The following is a 19,236-nucleotide window of genomic DNA, read 5'->3' on the forward strand; positions in this document are numbered from 1 at the left end:
AAAAGCTTTTCAGGGAGCACTTTTTTTAATATTGTGTTTTAGAGGTTCTTTTAGGGAGTTTGAAGCAACCTTCAGAAATGGTACCCATGGTGGCGCAGTGGTTAGACTGCAGTATTGCAGGCTACTTCTGCTGATCACCGGCTGCCAGCAGTCTGGCAGATCGAATCTCACCAGGCTCAAGGTTGACTTAGCCTTCCATCCTTCCGAGGTCGGTAAAATGAGGATCCAGACTGTTGGGGGCAATATGCTGACTCTGTAAACTGCTTAAAGAGGGCTGTAAAGCACTATGAAGCGGTATATAATTCTAAGTGCTATTGCTATTGCTACCCCTTGTTAGAGCACAATCTACTCCACCCTTTCCTAGTGACATCTCCTTCTACTGCATTATGAGGAGTAGAGCAGTCATAACATGGCTTCAGTCAAGCTTGAAACTTCTCAGAAGGGGATTGAATTTGGCCTTGCATGTTGCAGTCCCAGACAGAAGCTTCCAAAAATGTTTTCTTAGCTAGCACACATTGAAATAAGTCTAATGTTGAGAATCTTGCTCTTTCTCATAATGTGTGTTTACAGTATTACAGTACAATCACAGTACAATCACTGAATGTCATAATTAAGCAGACAATGCTTGATCTGGATAAGATTTTGAAATAATTCTTTTTTTTAATTTATGGTTTTTTTAATTATAGTTAAAATGTGACCATGAATTCCAACTGTCTAGCTTACTAGTTTAAAAGAGTAAAATATAAGATGCTATATAGATGGTACTTAGCACCATCTAGAATTGCTAAGATCTACCCAAATGCAAGCCCCAAGTGTTGGAAATGTGGTCACCACCAAGGTACCTTCTATCACATGTGGTGGACGTGTCCGGAAGTGAGGAAGTTTTGGAAAAAAATACAAAAATGAATCCAAGAAATACTAAAGGAGGATATTAACTTCCTCCCGGAAATCTATCTCCTGGGAGTGCTAAAACAAACATTTGGAAAGGACAAGAAATATTTGATTATTCATATTGTCACAGCTGCTAGACTCTCCTATGCCAGATATTGGAAAGAGAAAAAAGGACCAACTGAGGAACAGATAGTCAATAAGATACTTGACTGCGCAGAAATGTGCAGATTAACGTATGTGTTAAACGGAAAGGAGGATTCAGAATTTTATACGATCTGGGATCTGTGGTATAGGTGGTTAGAAATTAAATGCAAAAGTTAATACTCATGTGGAATAATGCACAACGATTAGTTAACCTTATATATTATTGTACTCTAATTAAACAGTAATCAATTTTACACACAAGAATTTTTGTACAAACTGTATAAATAATTAGATAATTGACTAGATACCGCATTTGTAAATATACAATATGACTACACATTGCCGAACCGTATAGTTTGAATTGTAATATGTTCTTAATTCAATAAAATTTCATTTTAAAAAAAAAAGAGTAAAATATATAAATTCAGAAGTTCCTGGTTTGAATGATGGCCCTGCCATTAACTCAGTAGTAACCTCTGGATCTACTTGTTGCAAGAATTAGTGAGGTATTTTTTAAGCACTTTTACTGCTCCAAACTGATCAGTTCTTAATGGATCCCCCTCCATCCTTGGCAAATATGGACTCTGAGGTAGGATAAATAGCTTACATTGAAGAACTGTATGTGAATTGAACAAACGATATGTGTCTGATCTTAATAAAAGTCTGTTTCCTCTGTGAATATAGCAGGAGATAGACACAGCAACATTAGAGATTTCTGACTGAAAGAGTCCGGCTGTAGACAAGCCCATTTTTTCCCACCAAAGAAGATCTGATTTCTATCAAGTTTCCACCCCTGCTGAGGCAATGCCATCTGCTTTGAGGAATCAGTCACCTTTCACAGTTGGTCCTGACCTGAAGGCTTTCAGAAAGGCAGTCAAAACTTGGGCCTTTGAGTCTGGATGAGCTGAGTCCCAGTTGTTGAGTTGTGGTACATTTTAATCTGGTTGCCATTTCATAATTTTAAATGTGTCATGTTGCTTTGTGCAATGGTTTTGTGTCTCTTGCTGACTTTTTTATATTTTTTTAGACTGGCCAGAATTACTTTGTTGTATTAGATGGTCGTATAAATGTTATAAATAGAAAGATAAATAAATAAAGAATTGCTTTTGTCAAATCTGGAAGGAAGAGGCAACATTCTCTTCATTAGATGAGTCTAATTATCTGGTTGCATGTAACAACTATCTGCGGTCTTAGTGACAAATTAGCTGGAAAAGCATCACTTAAAACCGAATCATTTCTTGGAATACAAGTGCCTTGAAACCTGCCTTGTGCTTTCCTCCCACGCCAAGCTGTTTTCAGCTGTTGTTGCATTTTTAAAAATATTTTGTTTCCAATTTTGGAATTGCCTAAGAGATGAAAATGAGCGTTAGCGGGGTTTTGTTGACTAGGAGGTCTGCTTGGGATGCCTTCCTGTGCTCTAGGGCAGCGGCACCCAACCTTTTGGGCCTTGTTCTGTGGAGAGGGATCTTGTTCTGTGGAGAGAGATTTTTCCGTGGACTGGAGGGAGTATGGTTTCATGTGCTGCCTACATCCCACTGTTGGGGCATGGCTTGTTTGTGTGGCCCAGTTTCTGTCATGCCACAGACCGGGGACTGAGGACCCCTGCCTTAGAACATTAAGGCTGAATACTACAGCAAATTCTAATAGCCAACATTTTTATATAGGGAAAAAAATGAATAAATCAACTCATCCTTTCCCTTTGACTTTTTCTTTTGCTCTTCCTATCTTCTTTTTTTCCTTAGTGCTGAACTTATATAGATAGTTTAAGCATCAGGTCCGGTGTTGAGTTGTTCAGCTTCTTCTGCATTGTGATCTACATCATTCTTTATTTGCAAAGCAATACTTGCAGGCAGCAGTAATAAATCAATTAATGACTCTGATGAATCATTTAATGGCTGACAAAATACCACTAAAGCCAACAGCTTGGATCTCTATAGCAGTACCAGAAGATGCTGGTTGACTCAGAGCTGGGAGATGAAACAGCGACTGTTAGCTCAATTAGCACAATTAGTGTGCGATTTAAAGGCTTAGACGGCATCTGCTGGAGTATACCAAGCCGGTGTGTTGACTGCCTGTCTCCGTTTGGAGGCTGAACTCATCCATCCAGGTTTTCATCATCTTCCATGCCAGTTTGATTTTTAAAATATCGTCAGTGAGTATCGGGAACCATTCAGTGGTGGACTTTGCAATTAGAACAAAAGTTATAACAGTCTGAACCTTGTTTTCTATTCTGCAGGAATCTGTCAGACTTCCCACATGTGCAGATGCTAAGCTGTATCCCAGGCTAATGACATTTCCCACAAGTATAGTAACTCCACCAGGTGTGCCGATTGCAATCACAGCTCAGGTTTTAGAGCACCACATTAATAAACAATGCAACTATTTGTTGGGCTTGCTTGGCCATTTCGGTATTAGTTTGACCTATGAGCGATGCAAATGAGTTTTGAAGATGTTGCTAATAATACACTGATGCATTAAAATGTACCTAACAGTGCTGAAGAATTATAGAAGTGTTACTATATAACACATTCCTGATTCTACTCCATTAGCCTTTAATTTGTGGATTATGAGCATGCCCTAACTGAAACTTTAGATGCACTGTATTTCTGGAACATAAGGAGGGAGTCCATAACAAAGCTACAGAATCCCTTCCCTTCATCGTCAGTAGTTATCAAGGCTGCTATTTATCTTACCATGTTGTGTGAACCTACGCAGATATTTAGTTTCTCAAGGGTAAGAGTAAGGAGGAAATCAGTGGCCCCAGCAGCCTTTCCTGTTACTAGGCTAGCTGGGGTTGTTAAGAGTCTATTTCCGCACATTTGAAGAGCCACAGATTTCCCCCACCCCTGTTTTTTGGGGGAAACTCATTAAGGTAGTGTTTGGGCATCTTCATTTTAGTTTTAGTAGTATGTAGTTTTTTTTAAATGAACTTTTGTTTTTAGAAAAACAAAAGGTTTACACAAGGTTTTCCCTGTTGTAGACAAATGAATTGCAATTGTATACCACCTATGATACAGTGTAACTTTATAGCAAGGAAGTTCATCACTGTTGATGTAGTTAATTTTGTGGATAATCATGTTAGATGTCCTGCAAATACAGGCAGTCCTTGACTTAGAACAGTTCATTTGGTGACCATTCAAAGTTACAACAGCACTGAAAAAAGTGACTTATAATCGTTTTTCACATTTACGACTGTTGCTGCATCTCCATGGTCATGTGATCAAATTTCAGACACTCGGCCACTGACTCATATTTATGACGGTTGCAGTGTCCCAGGGATCATATGATCACTTTTTACGACCTTCTGATAAGCAAAGTCAACGGGGAAGCCAGATTCACTTAACAACCGTGTTACTCATTTAACAACTGCAGCTATTTGCTTAACAAGTGTGGTAAGAAAAGTGGTCGTAAAATGGGGCAAAATTCACTTAACTGTCTTGCTGAGCAACAGAAATGTTGGGCTCAGTTGTGGTCGTAAGAGAAGGACTACCTGAAAAAGTTTCATGTAAAAGTAATCTTCCTATTCCATACATTGGTGTATGGATATGTATTTGTGGGTAAGAATGAGAATGCTATACATCAAACGAATAAGCAGCATGAGGAAGTTGGCAAAGCATTTTGAGAGTAACTAGATAAGTGGAAACCACATGTGTATCTAAGCTGATAATGATCATAGAGGCACAGAAGTCTTGCTAATTGTATTTAGCTACTTAACTAACAGTCTTTATCTTGCATACAATATAATGAAGAAATGCAGAAGAGGATCTTATTGGACTACTGATTTTATTAAATAGAAAATAATGGATGCACCTATACTCCTTCAACCACTATTGTGACTATCTTTTGGGCATCTTCCCCATTTAACATTTCTTCTTTATAGGGTTGACTTCTCTTCCCTCTCCCACGCACTATATATATATATATATTCATTTTTTTATTGGATTTATTCATAGGGGAAATTTTTTTTAATTAGGAAGTGAGAGAAAAATATAAATAATAATTTAACTAATTACTTCTTGTAACCTGAATTCTGTGCCTAGGTTTTCCTCTACCTTGGCCCAGGGATCACCATCCTTTATTCACCTTTACAGAACTCTGGGAATTTTTTTTAGATACTGGCCCAGATAGTAGGAAGTCTTTTAGTGCTTCTAAAATTTACTTGCTTTCTTGATATCCTGACTCTTGTATAAACCTCAGAAACAGATATGCCCTGTTAAGTAATATGATAAATATAGATAGTAGAGAGAAAAACATTGAAGACTCTTCTATTTCTCAAGAGCAAGGAAATACTAATTTTATTTATTTATTTGTTGAACTTATATTGCCACCTATTCGCCCATGGCTACTCAGGGCGGCTTACAGAATATAAAACCACATTTAAAACAATAAAAACTAACAAAAAGAATCAAATAAATTAATATAGGACAATATAACAAAATCACCTGCCATCTCCCACCCCCCACCCCGGCGACAGCAGATCACAGGAGCCATTTAATGGGCTCCATCCCACTCTGGGTTCCCAAAGCCCGCTGGCAGAACCAGGTCTTCAGCGCCTTCCAGAAAAGCATTAGAGTGGGGGCCATTCTAATCTCTGGGGCAATGATGTTCCAGAGAAAGGGAGCCACCACAGAGAAGGCTCTTCTTCTGGGTCCCACCAGGTGTATCTCCCTCAGGGATGGGACCCGCAACATTCCCTGGCTCCCCGCTCTGATGGGTCGGGTAGATATGACCAGCAAGAGACAGTCCGTCAGATAACCTGGTCCCAAGTCATGAAGGGCTTTAAAGGTGACAACCAGCACCTTGAATTACACCCACAAGCAAATCGACAACCAATGCAGCTCCCGCCAGAGAGGTGATACATGTGCACACCGGGGTCTGCACAAAATCATGCGGGCCGCTGCATTTTGCACCAACTGGAGCTTCCAGATGCTCTTCAAGGGCAGCCCCATGTAAAGCATGTTGCAATAGTCAAGTTGGGAAGTGTTTAGGCAGTGACTAATGATGTCACTGCACATGTGATTGACCCACTGTTGGTCCATTCTGGAGAGAAGCCCTACCTGGTAGAAGTCCAAGGAGTAACAAGCAAGTAGAAATGTTATATTGTAAGAAACAGCTTACGGCTAGCCTGGCTGAAGTCTCCTGATACTGCACCCTGTAGTGTTACTTAAGGTAAGAATAGTTTGCACCTGAGTTGCAGAAAGTTCCCTGAACTCACCAGCTATGTTCTTTCTATCACAGATGAGCTACTATGGGGAGGATGAAACCAAGGAGGGTTGTTACAGAGAGAGACAATGCCACACGGCAGGCTTCTAAATAATTCATCAAGTCTGGTAGATACAATTCTTCCCTTGCATTCTGTTCAGGGCACTGTGGATACTTTAATTATTAACTTCCAGCCAAGTGTCACAATGTGTATGTCAAATTGACATGTGCGTATCTTGGAAAAAAAAAAAAAACTCCATGATTTGATGGGAAGTATGCCTGGGCCAGAAGAGCTTTGCATAGTACCCGGCATTCCAACTGGCAACTGTGAAGGGCATTCCAGGCCAGCCAGGAAATGTAACAGATGTCTTGTTGCGTCTGTGATATGTCCAAACTGAGAGGTTGCACACACCACAAAAGGGACCATGATATCTTGCATTTCCTTTGCCATGGCTTGGCTGCATATCCATGGTGAGTTTTATCCCATTGTGGATAAAGAGAGCATAGCTTGTACATTCAGCTTTAGAAAAAAAACAAACACCCTGTATTCTTTGAAAGTGGTGCTGATGAAAGTTTGAATGTATAACAAGCATTGCTAAATATAGTGTGTAGATTGTTGTTGTTGTTTTTCCCCTTTGATAGTTAGATGGGTTGTAAAATAGTAGAATTTCTGAATTGCATTATTGTAAGCTGTTTTAGGGATCTGTCTAACTCTGGGAAGCTCACCAGAGAGAGCTTAGAGTATGCTGGAAATCTCCTGAAAAAAATAAAATATTGGCTGGCAGCTTTATTGCAGTGCCTCCTGTCTTTGGAGGAGCAGCACATTATGTGATACAGAGTATTTGGTTTTAATAAATGTAATTGGGTGTACTGTAATTTAGAGCTAGATTCTGTGTATAGGCTTATTACTAGAAGTAGTAATGAATTGCTAGGATTACTTAAAAGAGATGTTGTAATATTTTCATGGTCTATTTTTTAAAAAAATGCTTTTAAGATGTGAATAAAAGAAAATATATATATTTTTCCCTGGTTTTCAATTTGATGATGCATAATCATCTTTTCTACTACCTTCTCCTACTGGTGTCTTATGTTTATATTACTTTGTAATATAAAGCTTATGCACTCTACTCTACTCTACACTATAGAGATAGAAGTGGCTTATGCATTTATGTTTCATAGTTGTGTATAACTTTGTTTTAATACCTTCATTTTCTTTAAAAACGTACTGGCTCAGATAGCTGGGAAGAGGATGGGTAGATGTCAATAATTCCATGTAGAGTTGCACCTACTTTTCCACATCCTCTATTTCAGTATGTAGGATCCTTTTCATGATTGATCTGCATTCCCTCTTTTGTGCTTGTCATATAACACTATATTCTTTGCTATTTATTTGTATTCCAAAGTAGGCAAGTCCTGAATTTATAATGATGCTTTAAAAACCCAAAGAAAAAGCATCCCTCCCATCCCCAAACTGGTAGGAGGAAAAAAAAATGCTCAAGCTTTAGTTGTATCTAATAAAAGGGCTAGGGAAAAAATAATCCTTCAAAACACATCCTGGGCTTTCCTAATTTTGTGATCTTCAGATGTTTTGGATTGCAACTCTTAATATTTCCAGCCCTGTTTTATAGCTATAAGGGGATGATAGGAATTGTAATCTGGATGGCATCAAGTTTGGAAAGTCAAACTTGTCTATTCTGAATGCAATCGAGAATGAGCTAACGAAGACTTAATGAAATAAATGATTTAGTTATGACTAATGTTTGAAAGATTGCAAAACTGCAACCAGAATCATGTCAAGGATTGTGTCTCCACTGATCACAGACTACAGCCTTATCAATACTACGTTTAATTTAATCAGCGGTCTACTGACTTGACATGTTCAAAAAAATCACTGTTGAAAAAATGTGAGCAGCCAAATGATTTGTTTTATACAGTAATCTGAATATGGGAATTCTCTCAGATTGTAATGATTTCCTTTTGTTTTGCTTTATAGCCTTGTGTTTAAGAGCTGGCCTTAGAGTAGCCACTGGAAAGTACAAAAACCGACTACATGGAATCAACAGGCCAATGAAATAGGCGATAAAATGCTCCATCACTTCCTTGTTCTGCATTTAGGAATGAAGTCAGCAAGCTAACTAGCAAGGAAATAATGCAGAGGGCTAGCTTTGTTAATCCTTTTGCAGCAAAAACAATGAAGTATCTTGCAACAATCCAATCATTACTGTATATTGTTTAAGCTTTGGTAGATCACAATCCTCTTCATCAGATGCATCATGTTTCTAAGAAAGACATCTCTCTCCTTCTATGCCCCAGTAGACCATGAAATCTTTTCTGCGGGTTAGCAATTTTTGTCATCTTATTTATAAAGCAGTAATGAACATAACTTCCAACATAGTCACGTGAAATGTATTGAAAGCCACATTTAAGTTCCACTGGATCTTTTCATAGGACTATCCTATAACACCGGAAAACATGTACAGGAAAATGTCACAGTGAAGGAACTACATTGACTCAAGATTGACTCAGCCTTCCATCCTTCTGAGGTGGATAAAATGAGGATCCAGATTGTTGGGGGCAATATACTGACTCTGTAAACCGCTTAGAGGGCTGTAAAAGCACTGTAAAACAGTATATGAGTCTCAGAGCTGTTGCTATTGCTACATATGGAACTACAGGTTGTTAACTATAAGTTTCAATTGCAACGGACCCATGAAAAATATTATCAAATATATTTCCTCTTCACCAAAATTGCTACATCTTAATGCTGTAAGTCCAGAAAGGTTCATTATGATGACGCAAGGTATTTTCTCCCTTTAGTTATTTCTTTTTAAAAAAAGAAATAAATAAAGGCGAACTGCTATTAATTATTACTGATACATCACACTGACATTAACAACAGCATCTTAAAATGCACACATTTAACAAGGTCTTCTAACCAAAATAATAAAACCACTTTTCAGTTTCAAATCTAACAAAATATTGCCAGGTTGCAGTGAACCAGAAATCCCAGTCTGCACATCAAAGTCATGTTAGCTGTTTAACGTTTTGAACAAAGATGTTTGATATTGAAAACAGCTCATTGGGACAATCATTCCTTTATGGATTCCGAAGAAGCATTAATAAGTATCTTATATGTTTCCACATCGTAAGTGCATCCGTCTCAGTTTCTGACAACTCCATAGTTGAAATAGCTACATTTTGGGAAAAATCATCTTTGACTTACCAATAGGCTAGCTATAGAAAAAATAGGGGACCATCTTCCAATGGGGGGGGGGAAATGACATTCTAAACATTCAAGTAAATTTGATCATTTAAAAATATACATTTCTGACAAATAGAGTTGCACTCATTAAGTGCCAACTGATGTTGACGTACTCGTTTAAAAAAAAAATATCTAGGATCTTATGTTATATAAATTGCATGATTATTCCCCATTACAGGTAGTTGTCAACTTACACAGTTCGTTTAGTGACTGGTTACAATGGCACTGAATAAAATGACTGATGACCATTTTTCATACTTATGACTGTTGCAGATTCCCCATGATCATGTGATCAAAATTCAGAGGCTCGGCAACTGACTCGTATTTATGACGGTTGCGGTGTCCCGCATGGATCACCTTTTGTGACCTTCTGATAAGCAAAGTCAATGGGGATGCCAGATTCGTTTAACAATCGCATTACTAACTTTAACAACGTCAGTGATTCATTTAACAACCGTGACAAGGAAGGTCGTAAAATGGGGCAAAACTGACTTAACTGTCTCGCTTAGCAACAGAAATTGTGGGTTCAGTTGTTGTCATAAGTCAAGGACTACTTGTATACAGTTTTTAATTTATCCTTACTTTTTAATTGCATATGTTTATTAAAACAGCTGTGGCTAAATTCTTTTTCTAAGCCTGATATAACACAAGAGAAACAAGAGTTTGTCACATAGCCATTTCATAGCAGAAATGAGAGGACAAGAATGAATGCTTCAATGCTTGCAGAATGGATTTCAGAAAGGGTTCTTGGGTTACAAATAGAACAGTCCTAATCAACATATAAAAAATGCAATTCAACAGGCCCTTTCCTTTTTAATTCTTTTTCAAAGGAGTTCCCCTAAAAACAACCTGGAGGATGGTCAAAGAAAGAAAAAAACCATATTGTTCCCCCACCTTCTTGAGTTTCCTTGTACTTTCCCCAGTCATTTACAGCCACTTCAAAAATCTCCAGCTAGGTTAACACTTTTTGGCAGTGGTGAAATCCAATTTTTTTTACTACCGGTTCTGTGGGCATGGCTTGGTGGGCATGGTGTGGCTTGGTGGGGCATGGCAGGGGAAAGATACTGCAAAATCCCCATTCCCATCCCACTCTGGGGCCAGCCAGAGGTGGCATTTGCCGGTTCTCCGAACTACTCAAAATCTCCACTACCAGTTCTCCAGAACCTGTCAGAACCTGCTGGATTTCACCCCTGCTCTTTGGAAAATGGTTGCAAAGGAAGAAAAAAAAAATAGGTGCTAGTGTCTCTATTGGTCCCAATATATAATTTTCTGCCAAATCAACACAATTCAAGATGTCATCAGATTTTGCCCCAAAACTGAAGACGTAAGTAAACTCTTAAAGGATTTCTTATTTTCCTTTGTTAATTTTTGATTAAAACGTTTAAAGGCAATCCCTTTTGAAAAATATAAAACTCTAATGCAGTTTTTTTTCCTATTTTTCCATGTGGGATTTTTGTATAGATATTTCTATTTATCACTATCTTGGGCTTTTAGACATTTTACTTCTAGATACAAAAAAGAGGAAGCTACTTTGACAAAAAATATTCATTAAAAATTAAGCAATTAGAATAATGTTTTCATTAAAAAAAAATACAGAGTAGTACCAAAGCTGGAACCGTAAAGCAAAGCCACATCAGAGTGACTGAAAAATTATCAGAACAGAGCCTACTTTTCAGGTTTGACAAACAATATTTCATCACCCATGGCTTATCTACTTTTTGTTTTCCTCCAGCTAGCTATTTATATGACTTAGTTTCTCAGAAGTGAAACCGGCAGAGACATTAAACTCTATATTCAGCAACAGAGATATCTACATTTAAAACAAAACTCATTCTTTTCAAATTGTAATTTTATAAATCTCTATGTAGTTCTCATTGATGAAAGACTGATGATTTGAGAATGGACAGTTGATGTTTATGGGTTTTTTTTAAGTCTTGCTGTTTTAATGTAGCCATTATTAAAGTGATGTCACTATCCCTTTTGGCCTCAATTTTTGTTTTGTCTTACTTAGCATGAGTGTGTGTTGTTTTGCCTTTGAGTCACTGGTGATTCTTAGTGACACCTGTGGGCTCATTCCTGCAGTTTTCTTGGCAAGGTTTTAGAAGTGGTTTGCCATTGCATGCTTCCAAGGGCTGAGTAGATGTGACTGGCCCAAGGTTACCCAGCTGTCTTTGTGCCTAAGGTAGACTAGAACTCACGATCTCCCTGATGCTCATCTAACCTGATGCCGTAAACCACTACACCAAATTAGCCCTCTATTCCCTGGCCCCGTGAAACAATAGAAAATTGAAAGAATCAATAGCAATTATTTTGCTAAGCAGGAATATGCTGATAATGGAATATCTATATCAGAACATGCAACCCAAGATGGATTATTAAAACTGTTAGGGTTGATTTGGACAAAGCCTATTTATATATTCCATATGCATATATGTGTTATCATTTAGCATTATAAAAATGAGTACCCTTAGCTCATGGACAGCTTCATCCTCCAGATGTGCTGTGAGGTCAGTTAAAAAGCTCACTATCCTTTTGCATAATGCTCGACTAGAGACTGTGTCTTTTATGCTGGAATTGGGAAATGACTAGGGACAAGGAAAAGGCTGTTTTTGTTCGTTTGTTCTTGCTTAGTTTATTGACTGTCTGATTTAGCTAGCAAAGTACCTTTACCCTTTCTCTTTCCAGTTCAGATGAACACATTATATCAGGGCCAGTTAATCAGTAAACTTTTCCTGCAAATCCCACATAAGCCACATAAAATACTGCCAGAGATCAAATGAGGACATAGACTAAAGGCTTTGTACCTACCTCACAACTTTCCTTATAACGCAGCAGCTAAAAACCTGCTCGGTGTTTTTGAAAGAAGGGAAGAGCAAAGAGAGAATATAGATAGAAAGGTTTATATGCACACCTCTTTTATTTCCTTGGCTTGGCTTTAAATATTAAGTATGATCATTTTGCTCTTTAAACATGATAGGTTAAATATTTAGCACTTCTGTCTTTTAGATTATGTTCTAGGTTGTGGTGGTACAGTCCTCAGTTGAAAGAAAGATCTTAGTCACTTTTGTCTTTAACTGAAAATGACGTTGGTAGCCATCTCTTAAATTATGAAGTGACCATTTTTTAAATTAAAAAAAAACTCATTAAAAAGGTATGTCTGAAACTTCATTATCCCTGAACTAGGCTAGATGAACGGCTATCGTATAAGAGTGTAAATGTAGAAGATGCTCTGGAGCAGGGTCTCCCAATCTTGGCAACTTTAAGTTGCATGAACTTCAACTCCCAAAATTCCCTGGCTGACTAGGGAATTCTGGGAGTTGAAGTCCATGCGTCTTAAAAGTTTGCCAAGGTTAGGAAATCTTGCTCTAGAGCAGTGATGGCGAACCTTTTTCATGCCGAGCGCCCAAAGTGCACACACCCCAAAATGCAATGTGAGCACACCCCACGCACATGCACCCCACCTCCTCTTGCCCATTTTCGGCTTCCAGGTTGGTGCAGGAGGCCTTCCAGGCCCAAAACAAGGTGCAAGGGTGCACGCACATACGCGCAAACCCCCGAAATGCAATTCGAGCGCCCCCTGCACATGCACCCCACCCACCCGTCCATGTGCATGCGTGTCCCTCTCATGCACTCCACCCCCCACACATGCTCAGCAGAGACCCGAAGACCAGCTGGCCAGCGAGAGGCACGGTGGAGCTGGGCTTGGGTGACAGCTGGTGTGCCCACCGAGAAGGCTCTGAGTGTCACCTGTGGCACACATGCCATAAGTTCACCATCACAGCTCTAGAGTGTTTTTAATCATGGTCACTATTAGATCTCTACACTGAAAGATATGGATTTGCCATTCTCTTTGTCCATGAGTATATTCAGAATTCTACAAAAAAAAAAATGCTTTGTTTTGGAAACTTTAGTAATAACTTCTGCCATTTTGATGACAAAGCTATAAGAATGAGAATTGAACCAAGCTCTCAGTTGCCACCTCATTCAGAATGACAGCCATTGATGTTTTGTTCATTTTAATGGCACAATGTTAAATTCAATTTCATTCTCTTTGGGTGGTCTTGATAATAATAGGGTTGGTAACTGGCCATACGTTATGGTGGACACATGAAATATGTACAGGTAATCCTCGACTTACAACCACAATTGAGCCCAAAATTTCTGTTGCTAAGCAAGAAAGTTGTTAAGTGAATTTTCCCTGATTTTACGATCTTTCTTGACACAGTTGTTAAGTAAATCACTGCAGTTGTTAAGTTAATAACACAGTTGTTAAGTATATCTGGCTTCCCCATTGACTTTGTTTGTTGGAAGGTCGCAAAAAGGGATCACATGACCCCAGGACACTGCAAACGTTATAAGTACATGCCAGTTGCCAAGCATCTGAATTCTGATTACATGACCACAGGGATGCTGCACCGTAAAACGGTCATAAGCTGATTTTTTTTTAGTGCCATTATGACTTTGAATGGCCACTAAATGGATGGTTGTAAGTTGAGGACTTTCTGTACCAATGTCCTTTACACTGATCTCAAACCAGGGTTATCCAAATAAATGCATATCATTATCATATGGTTCAGCCAAATTTATTTAATTTGTTTTATCTCTATTTTAAATTTTGTATTTCCATGTTTTATTTTTATGGCTGTTCACCGCCCTGAGTCCTTCGGGAGTAGGGCGGTATACAAATTCAATAAATACAAATACAAATACAAATTATTTATTTATTTGTTTGTTTGTTTGTTTCCAGAGTGCAGCTGCAGCGCCAAGTCCAGTACTTGGAAACATTCCTCCAAATGACGGAATGCCAGGAGGACCCATTCCTCCCGGTTTCTTTCAGGTAAGAGTTAATCCTCCTGATCTTTAAGTGATTCATTGGTACCTTTCTCTGGTGGTTTTGTTTGTTTTCTTCATCATCAGTTCACATCAGCTGTGTTTACATGTGATAGAGCCTGCTTGTCTGGAAAGCAATATTAGTTTTTGTTTTTATTTTAGTTCCACGCATTACAGAGCTACTTTGGAATGAATGAGATGCATGTTGATCATGACAGGACTGTGTGTAATACAGAGCATCCAGGATATGGATTCTTATTTTTCCCTTCTGGTTAACCACTTGGTTATTTTCCAACTGCTGCCGCTAAATTCTTTGGGCAAAACCTTCTTAAACTTTAGCCACAGGCAGAAGTTCATCCAGACTGGGCCATAACTGTGGAGTTTTTGCAACAGGAGAGAAATAAAATATTACATAGCTGCATTTGGGGGATTGAATTTATTCTTCTCTCCATCTTTTTTCCTCATAATAAAGTTTGCTTTTAGCCACGTGGAATTCTTGTTATTAGATCCATGGGTAAAACCTGAGGTGATAGAGACCCAAGATAAAAACAACAAAAATAAGGATGGCTAAAGCTGTTTTAAAGCAAATGCTATTCTTAACTTTTTTTTTTTATTTAAAAACATTTTCTCCTTTGTTAAGTGCAGCAAACTATGTCATTCAAAAGGATCGGCTGGGCTGGGTTGGATAATTTAATTTGCATGTTATAACTAGTTGCCTATTATTTGCATAGGCACACTCAGAGGGTTTTCAGCAGTTAATATAGAGATCTGCTTTTGGAACTACTACCGTGTTTCCCCGAAAATAAGACCCTGTCTTATATTTTTTTTTTGGACCCTGAAATAAGTGCTTGGCCTTATTGCCATGCGCTCAAAAGCCTACTTCCGTGTTGCTGGGCAATGGCGTGGCTACGGATGCAAAAGGCTTATTATCAGGGGATGTCTTATTTTGGGGAAAACAGGGTAGAACCCAACATTCTTGAACTTCAGTTCTTGAAGGAGAAGAATAAAGCAGTGGATTTTGAAATGATGATGATGATGACGATGATGCAGTGGGTTTTGAATTCATGGGATCTGAAAAGTAACTTATGGACGTATTTCACACTTATGACAGTTGCAGCATGCCCATGATTACAAGATCAAAATCTGGACACTTGGCAACTGGCAAGTATTTGCTTCACTTAACAAATGTGGCAAGAAAAGTCATAAAATAAGGCAAAATTCACTTAACAAGTGTCTTGCTTAGCAACAACAATTTTAGGCTCAATTATGGTTCGTTAATCGAGATCGATCTGTATTATGCACACAACTAAGAGATGGGAAGGACTGTTTGAACGGGGATAGTATCATCTCTGTCATAGAATCCCTAATTTAAAATCATAACTGTTGGAACGGTTGTCTTTTTAATAAGAGGTAATAGAAAGGACACATGGCTGGTAAACTCTAGTAACCATTTTTATATTAGAAGAATTGCCAAGCCAGGTCTCTACACATAAATGATTAATGTTGGTGGAAGCTGAAACTTTAATTTTACATATATTTTTTTAGTTCTGGATTTATGTAGAACGAAGTCTCAAATAATAGCTTGATCAATGTTACAAGGACTACGTTAGAATTGTAAAATTTAGTGGAAGGATGGAGCTGTAGATATGTCTTTTGGCTTTGTTGCTTTAGGGAAATAAGTATTTTTAGGAAAGTTTTACATGTGATGAAATGAAATCTATTGATTTTAGGTTACCGAATTAAGGCCAGAGTGTGATTCTTTAAAATTGGTGGAAATAAATGAAAGCTTTTCCCCTTTTCCTAATGAGTATTTCAGAAGTGGCTTATGTTTGTGAGTCAGTTGGATGGCTAACATGTACTGTTCTTGATACTGCTGAACTCTTAACACCCATTCATCATAGTATAGTCAATAGTGAAGGATGAGGGGTATTGCAGTCCAGCAGCATCCCAGATATTATCGCTTTCAAGTAATCCACTTAACAGCTTGTGTACTGCAATTTAAACAGCAACTGAACTGGGGTAATTTCTATCTTTTTAAATTTTAGTTTATTCTAGTAACTAAGCTTTTATTTAGTTTTGTTTAGTGCTTTTGTTAAAGATCTAGTGAGCACTCATAGCACCTATCACATCTGTCCACCTGATCTTAAGGAAGGGAATTCCATAGGTTTTGCATTGTAGGACGACTCTCTTCCTTTTTTCCGTTCCGAATCTCCTCTATTCAGTTTCATTGCATAAACTTGAGTTCTTGAATTAATTCTCTCGGACCCCTCTATATTCTTCGACTTTCCAAACTACATGTCTTAGGCTTTATGTGAAGGTTGTGATTGAGTACATAAAAACCAAAGTGCAAATGTTTTATAAAAATAACCACCTTCCCATTTCTCTTCCATCAATTCCATTTTGAAATTTGTATATCAGCAAGTGTCCACGGGCTAAAAACCCTGGACCTTTAACACAACATTACAATTTAATCACAGGCTGTAATTTACCTAACTCTGTGATACAGTCCAGCCACAGTATATGTGGTACATATATAAATAGATGCCATTTGATAGAACGGAAAATTTAAGGAGAGCACATGAAGTTATGTGCCATTGAAAGTATACTTTCAGCTTGCATAATGTAGGTCTTCTACTGATCGCTGGATCGTCTGCTCTATAGGATTTGTCCTTCTCCTTGACAGCATGTGCTATTTACCTTCAAAAAATGAGGTCAGTCAGGAAGATGAGCTCCTCTGTGCCTGGATGTGCACAGAGGTAGGAACATAGCTCTTATGGAAATCCTGATAAGAGACTTTTTTCCGCCATTCATTTTCTTGGGGATTTCTATCCAACCACTGGACGAGAAAAGGAACTTGAGTGGAAGGGGAACATTAAGGAATGGAGTTTGTAAACAGAGCAGAGACCCAAATGCGCGTAGTTCTATAAATGCTGACTATGACTTTTGAACTATGATCTATGAACTATGATCATGACAGATGATCATAGAATGATGGAATGAAGCACAAGCTGATATTTCTGTCTTTTTTTTTTTAATATGCCATTTTGATGTAATCTTGGCATACTTGATCACCTGTCCTATTATAGCATGCTCACAGCCATGCAGAAGAAAAATCCTCAGACTTCAACGTGGTACGTTTCTCCTGACTTAATAAAAAGAATACTGTTTGAGACTGTTTAGTTACGATAAAGGCAAGGAAAAGCTCAGCTCACAGCGTCTTTGCCAGGGTCAAGCAGGTCTGTAGATGGATGACAAAAATACAGCTGTAAATGGCCTGTTGCTGTCTTAAGCAGTTTCCAAGCCAAAAAAAAAAAAATCACAAAAATGTGAAAACCCTTTAAAAATAAAAAAAATACAGAACTGCTACATTGGTGTCCATACCTGTCCATCAAACCCAAAATGCATAAGATGCTGATTTGCCCGGTGTTCCAAAATCAGCAGTACAGGAGTGAGGCTTGTTTGAGTGTTTTGAAGCCTCAAGGCAACGCACCAGCATCCTTAACAATTCCCCCTCCTCACCCAGACTTAGACACTCTTTTGCAGGCTGAACTTTCTCCTGTCTGCCAGACATACCACGCGGAGGGTGGTAAAGGAGTAAGCTGGCCACTTTAGTTATCACCTGCCCTGCCTGCCTTTCACATTTTTCCAGAAGGGCAGGACTTGCTCGCCAGATGTCTGGCTTTGCCTTCTCCGGTGGAGGTCACTTCAGGAGCTCCGTCAGCAATCAGCAGCTCTGCCAGGCCCTGACAAAATATTCAACACCAGCCGCAAAACACCAGGCCCTTTCCTTGCAACTGCACTGCCTACATTTTCTCCTCCAGTTTCTCTACAGGCTTAACTTTAGAAAAAGACCCTGGGTCTGTCAGTATGCATCCGGTTGTGTGCTTGTGGGCCCAACATTTGTCATTTGTGCATTTTCCCACAGAATTTTGAACTTGTGTGTAGGATTTTTTTTTTTAAAAAAAAAATCTTTCTGATGAAATGGAAAGTTGAACATAAATCAATGTCTGTTGCTGTGTTAGCTATGCATCAGCAGTTAGTGAGATGCACCATAACAAAGCAGTAGCAAGTTTGTGTTCCTACACTGCCCCCTAATGCACTGAAATCTTAGGAGTGAACAGACAATAGTATTCCTAAACGCTTTTGCATGGGGGGGGGTTGTTGCATTTATTTACTGCATTTATTTATTCTTGTTGGTAAAGGAAGCAGAATTAAAATTATCAAAGGGAAAGAAAACTAAGGTGTTTTTTTTTTACTAATTACAGAAGATTGATAAGCATAGGTCAGTTCTATAGCAGAGATTACATTTTTCAGATGCATTCGAAGTGTATAGTTGTGTTTCATCGTCAGAATCTGCCTTAAATTGGGTTTTCTACCATACACCAACATTCACACCCTGAAATAAACAAATATATGCCATATCTGTTAGAATTCACAAAAGTTCTTATATGCTATGCTTCTTAAGTCGGAAGTTAATTCTGAAATTTGAATTCATTCTTGGAGGTTGTGTATTGCCCATGATATTTCTAAAGCTTTGCTTAATCACTCATGTTTATTATTATTATTATTATTATTATTATTATTATTATTATTATTATTATTATTATTATTATTATTATTATTATGTTCTGTGCAGGCATTTAAAAGTAAGGACTGGTTGATTCTGTTTGGAAGATCAGCTGTGCACAGAATAATTGGGTTTGGGAATTGCAACATTTAGGAGTCTTTCTTTCCCCCCCAAAAAAGACCCCTGTTTTTTTGTATCCTTTTCGTTTTTGGCAGAGCTGACTTTTAATGAAAATGAAACCAATCCTTGCTATTTAACAAGTACTTGGTGGTTTTCAGCAATACCTTTAAGAAGAAAAAGCAATATGGGAACAGAGAATAAGGAAAGAGAGAGTGGAGTA

The 19,236-nt window shown here is 38.2% G+C and overlaps 1 protein-coding gene across 7 annotated transcripts in view; it reads left to right on the forward strand.

Moving 5' to 3' along the window:
- Nucleotides 1–19,236, forward strand: part of SSBP3 (single stranded DNA binding protein 3) — a 200,186-nt gene that overhangs the window by 140,503 nt on the left and 40,447 nt on the right. For 6 of the 7 annotated variants that reach the window (XM_070941304.1, XM_070941305.1, XM_070941306.1 and 3 more), the window contains one exon: nt 14,247–14,336. The exons of the other annotated variant lie outside the window; for it this stretch is intronic. In XM_070941304.1, the coding sequence (XP_070797405.1) occupies nt 14,247–14,336 (90 nt within the window). The remainder of the gene's footprint in view (nt 1–14,246; nt 14,337–19,236) is intronic. 7 annotated transcript variants of the gene reach the window in all.

This window comes from Pituophis catenifer, unplaced genomic scaffold, assembly GCF_029215685.1.
Source record: "Pituophis catenifer annectens isolate HBS135680 unplaced genomic scaffold, rPitCat1.0.hap2 SCAF_3, whole genome shotgun sequence".
NCBI lineage: Eukaryota > Metazoa > Chordata > Lepidosauria > Squamata > Colubridae > Pituophis > Pituophis catenifer.